General features: G+C 47.5%; 1 protein-coding gene across 1 annotated transcript in view; it reads left to right on the top strand.

The window, feature by feature from the left end:
• Window positions 1-5,791, top strand: part of SLC2A9 (solute carrier family 2 member 9) — a 197,243-nt gene that overhangs the window by 43,896 nt on the left and 147,556 nt on the right. Inside the window, exons 8-9 of the mRNA XM_008061091.2 lie at window positions 838-962; window positions 3,826-3,971. Of these exons, the coding sequence (XP_008059282.2) occupies window positions 838-962; window positions 3,826-3,971 (271 nt within the window). The remainder of the gene's footprint in view (window positions 1-837; window positions 963-3,825; window positions 3,972-5,791) is intronic.

The following is a 5,791-nucleotide window of genomic DNA, read 5'->3' on the forward strand; positions in this document are numbered from 1 at the left end:
GGGGCCGACAAGAGTTGTAGGACACTGTGCTGTCTGTCAGGCTGTTGTCTCTCAGCCACACACTTACCTTCTGTGCTCTGCTCTATGAAGCTAGGGCTGGCAATGCACCCCCACTTGTTTTTTTGTATTTTTGCTAGAGAAGGAGAGAGATGGGGCTTGCTTTTTTACATTTGTTTGAATATCCTACCAGTTCCAGTGATGACCTTGGCGGTTGATTCCAGCTTACAACTTTTGTCCACTCCCAGAACGAGAAACCTGGTGCCCCTCAGAGGAAACAGTTTCAATGGGCAGTGTCCACCCCAAAACAGGGCCCCCTCCAGTGTCTCAAGTTGTTAGCACTACAAGGGTAGCGTCCCCTCTTCAGAGGTCTTCCTTTGACATCTTAGTGCTCTAGTATTTGCCTTGCCTAACAAATTCCCTATGTTAAATTCTCTCTGTTCAGATAATTAGAGTGTTTTCTATTTTCCTGCCTAGACCCTGATTCATGGATTGTAAGATGCATCTTGACTTCAGAAATGCTATATAAAAGCCTTAGAATCAATGAAATACAATACTGCCTCAGGAAATTTATAGATGTCAAGTTTCTTTTGGAGGTGACCTAGTCAACCCCAGTGGCGAACCCAGAGGGAAGTGCCTTGCTCAAGATCACACAGCCGAAGGTGGCAGTGGGGGCTAGACCCAAGCCCCTGACTCTTAGGCCAACTGGCGCTTTTTACACGGTGCCTAAACCTCACTCTGCTGGCCTCTCAGAAGGGCCTGGCCCCTCCTCCTGGGATGCACAGGTCAGTGACACGCCTCGTGGTAGACGTCCTCATCAAACCCCTGCTTTCCTTCCAGGAAGTACACGTTGCTGGCCAACAACGGGTTTGCGATCTCCGCTGCTTTGCTGATGGCCTGTTCTCTTCAGGCAGGAGCCTTTGAGATGCTCATCGTGGGACGCTTCGTCATGGGCGTAGATGGAGGTGAGCGTTCATCATGACGGGGAGGGGATCAGTAACACATTCCTAGGGGAGTGTTTTGAAATGTGAGAGGTGTTTGGGGTCTGCTGCTGGTATTAGGCTGGCAGGGAGGGACCAAGGATGCTAGAAAGAACCTTTCACATAGTGGGATAGTCCTGCAAGGTAAACCATTTCATTCACAATTGAGAAATCCTGGACAGGGTCCTCGAGTCAACTCCAAAGAACTGAATGGTCTCCAGAATGCCATGCCTTCTGCTTGGTCACCACCACCACAGCATTCTTATTCCAGGATTATCAGTGATCTCCAGGGAGCCTTTATGAGGACTTTATTTCCTGCCTGGGCCTCTGACTCATTCTTTCTTTCATTTACTAACCAGGTTTTTACAGAGCACCTGCAATGACTGGTGTGCTAGAGGCTGGGGACATAGTGACTAACAGGACCTTACCCCAGGACCTTGCATTCATTGGAGGGCAGACAGATACATAATTTGATACTTATGGTAGGCAGTAGCAGGTCCTAGGAGGAAAATAAATGCAGGGCTGAGGGGCTAGTGAGGGCTATTTGAGAAAGGCCAATTAGGGAAGACTGTTCAGAGGAGAAAATTGAGCAGAGATAAGAGAGAACCAAGGGTGAGAGCTGAGTGAGTATCTGTGGAATCGGGTTCCCAGCAGAGAGAAGAGTGCAACAGCTGTGAGGCTGAAGGGGCTTAGCACATCTGAGGAAGAGCAAGGAGGTCCTTGTGGCTGCAGCTTGGCGAGCCAGGGAGCGTGAGTGCTGATGGGGTTGAAGAGGAGACAGGGCCAGACCACACAGGGCCTTGTAGGCCACGGTGAGAACTGTGGGCACGTGCCAAGTGTGAGGGGGAGGACTGACATGAGTTGGTTTCTTTCAGTATGACTCCTCCTGCTTCCATGTAGAGAGTGTGAGGGGCGGCCAGGAGTTAAATCGGGGCAACCGGCTACCCAGGAGGAGGTGGGCTGAGTTGGGACAAGAGGGCAGGCAGCAGAGAGCTGGGAAGAAGGGGCCAGATCCTGGTTATCGGTGCGAGGGTAGGAGACTCAGAATACATTGTCAGGCCTGGCTTGGTGGCTCACGCCTGTAATCCCAGCTCTTTGGGAGGCAGAGACGAAGTATTGCCCAAGCCCAAGAGTTCAAGTCCTGTCTGGGAAACTTGGTGAGACCTTGTCTCTACAGTATAAAAAAGTTAGTTGGGTATGGTGGTGTGTGCCTGTACTTTCAGCTACTTGGAAGGCTGAAGCAAAAGGATTGCCGGAGCCCAGCAGGTCACGGCTGTGGTGGCCATGAGCATGCCACTGCACTCCTGCCTGGGCAACAGAGTGAGACTCTGACTCAAGAAATATATGTATATATATTTCTTGAAAGTGGAGATATCTGAGATATATATATAGTCAGATATCTCCACTTTCTTTCTAAATATGCTGTAAAGTATCACTTTTAGGCATGTGTTACAATCTTGCAAACCTTAGACTTAGACATCCCGGGGTTTAGATTCAGCTCTACTGCTTGTCAATTTCTGACATTTGATAGCTATTTAATGGTTCTGACCCTCATTTTCTTCATTTGTAACATGGAGCTAATAGTATCTACCTTCTTCCAAGGGCTGTAATAAGGCTGAAATGACTCCCCACCCCCTGCCATTTATATACTCATACACTCATATATACTGCTGAGGATGAGTGCACTGTAGCCATTTATAGGCCTATACAGGACCTTAAGAAAAACCTTGCCCAGGCATAGGGAAGAAACAAGGTTTCTTGAAACTGACAAGGCCCCATATTGTTTTTACTCACAAGCCCTCTGTGTATGCAGGGAGCATTTTGCCAAATATTACTATAAGCATTATTTTTTAATCTGAAATGTCTATCATAAGCCTCTGAACACATAAATTTATCTCAAAAATAAAGAGGTCATATGTGGGTGACCTATTTGGTAAAATGAATAGAACGGTATCTGCCATAACTGAGTAAAGCAGCAATGTTAGCTAGTGGGGAGAGCTCAGGTTCTGAATCAGAAACCTACCCTGGCTCTTTTTTTTTTTTTTGAGTTGGAGTCTCACTCTGTCGCCCAGACTGGAGTGCAGTGGCCACTCTCAGCCACCGCAGCCTCGACTTGCTGGGCTCTGGCAATCCTTCCACCTCAGCCTTCCAAGTAGCCGGAACTATAGGCGCGCACTACCATGCCCAGCTAATTTTTTATTTATTGTAGAGATGAGGTCTTGCCAAGTTGCCTGGGCGGGTCTCGAACCCCCTGGTTCAGGCAATCCACTCGCTTCTGCCTCCCAAAGTGCTGGGATTACAGGCTGAGCCACTGAGCCTGGCCAACTCTGGCTCTTTTTGGGAAAATAACCTCAATGGGCATCTCTAGAAACCACTTGGTGATTTAGGCAAGGCGTTCAACCTGTTTGTATCTAAGATAGTCATTTTAAGAATAGAAATAATAGTAGTACATATATTTCAGAGGGTTATTGTAAAAAGTAAAAATATATCTATACAGAGAAGAGAAGGACCCCTGCTATGTGGTAGCCACTGTGTGTGTTGGTAGGTTATGATCACCACCACTACCACCATCATCATCATCACCACCACCCCCATCAATACCACCACCTCCACCAACATGATCAGCTACATCCTGACTGCTGAAATGCGCCACCCAGCCATGTCTTAGAGACTAAATGATAAGGCGCATGTGAACGCCTTGGTAGTTTCTGCAAAGTACTGGGAATGATGCTGTGGCTACAGAGCTACTGAACGTCCAGAATAAAGCAGGGGCAAGGGAGGCGCCACCATCTGGGTGCTGCTCCCGCAGGAAGACGGCTCTGTCACTGCTGCCATGCTTCCTCCACAGGCATTGCCCTCAGCGTGCTCCCCATGTACCTGAGCGAGATCTCACCCAAGGAGATCCGTGGTTCTCTGGGCCAGGTGACTGCCATCTTCATCTGCATCGGTGTGTTCACTGGGCAGCTGCTGGGCTTGCCTGAACTGCTGGGAAAGGTGAGTGTGGCTCCCTGGCCAGCCCGCTTGTTCCCATGTCAAGCAGGGCTGAACCTTCCTCTCAAAGCTGTCCCTGTGAATTGCAATTCCTGGATGTTCATGTCTTTTATTTATTACTGGAAGAAAAGGTGTTGCTGAGTTCCTTTGATTGGGTTTGATATTTTTAGGACATAGAGAATACATAACAAATTTGAAACTTAAAGAATGTTTAAATGCTACTGCCCAATAACTATTGTTAACAGCTCAGTTTTTATTCATTTAGGCTTGTTATGTTCTTTAGCAACCTATATAAGCTTGTATAGTATGTTGTTGTGGGTTTTAAAATGGAATTATGCCATATACATTGTTCTATAACTTGCTGTTTTCATTTAATTTGGGCGTCTTTCCAAGATGTTAGCTTAGCTCTACCTCACTCTTGAGTCTCTTTTTCCCTAAGTAAATACATAATTACGCAGTCTTCTGTTTTTGGCTTGTAGTTTGGGGAACAGAGGGCTTGAATTTGAGTCTCAGTTCAACAATTTACTTGCTGTGTGGCCTTGGCAAGAAGAAATGCTTCACTCAGCTTGGGTGGGGTGGGATAAAATCAAAGAAGCCTTCCTAGAAGAGGTGGTCTCTAAATCAAGCCCTATTGGGTGAGCAGAGGTTAGGCAGGTGATGACGGAGACTCAGGACATACTGGAGAAAAGGAAGCACTAGAGACAGGGCCCAAGATGGGGCACAGCCTTGAAAGAACTTGGAGGCGTGGGGACTAAAGGAGAGCGTGCAGGGAGGGTGACATGCACTGAGCCACCACAGACTTCACCCCAGGGGAACAGGGAGTCCTGGGGGCACAGGAGCTGGAGGGTGGCGTGGCCATCTCTGTTTTAGAAGGAGGCTCTGGGGTGACAGGAGTGGGTGTAGATTAGGGTGGGAAGGGCAAGAAGAGAGGAGAGAGACCAGGCAGGAGGCTGTTCCTTTAGGTAGAGGTGGTGAGAGGAGGTTGAAGCTGTCACTGAGGTGGTAGCCTTGGGGATGGAGAAGTGTGGGTGGTTGAAGATCATGGGGGATGGAGAGAACACAGGACTTGCTGCCTGATTATCAGATGAGGGGAAGAGAATGGCTAGGCTGCCTCCCAGGGATGCAGGGGCATCACTCGCATGAGAAGGATGGAAGGGAGGGAGGAGACGAAACCCCCAATGACAGTTGAGTGCCCACCGCATGCCAAGGACTGTTCTAGACACTTGAGCAGTATACAGCAGACAGGCCGCTCCCTGTGGAGCTGGGTTCTAGCAGAAGGAGGCAGGCGATAAAAATACACAGAGCAGGCACACACATCAAAAAGCTCTTATGGAATACACTTACTTGTTCAAGTCCCGATGGCCACGTTGTGAGTAGCTCACATCTACAGCCTTATAATGACTTTTTCTATTTTAGCCAATCCAGGCCACCTCAGAGACATTTACTTGTGATCTTTTACGATCCACTCTTTTGGATGATTATGGCTATGATTTTGTTTTCCTCTTTTACAAAACAGAAACAACTCACACTTTACATTTGTGGTTGTCTCATGTCTGACAATTTCTATATTAGTGAAAGAGTGTTCAAAACAGTCTCCCTACCAATGTGAGGTTTGACATTAAAAAGACTCTTTTGCTTTTTGTTTTTAAAAGGTTTTTAAATGCTCAAAATAAACATTATGTGTGCAACAATAAAAACAATATAACAATTACGGCTGCATCTCCTTAAACATAAAAGTACATTTTTTTTTTTTGAGTTGGAGTCTCACTCTGTCTCCCAGACTGGAGTGTGGTGGCCGCTCCCGGCCACCGCAGCCTCGACCT

This window comes from Carlito syrichta, unplaced genomic scaffold (genome assembly GCF_000164805.1).
Source record: "Carlito syrichta isolate Samal-C Ts95f unplaced genomic scaffold, Tarsius_syrichta-2.0.1 Scaffold305073, whole genome shotgun sequence".
In the NCBI taxonomy this organism is placed as follows: domain Eukaryota; kingdom Metazoa; phylum Chordata; class Mammalia; order Primates; family Tarsiidae; genus Carlito; species Carlito syrichta.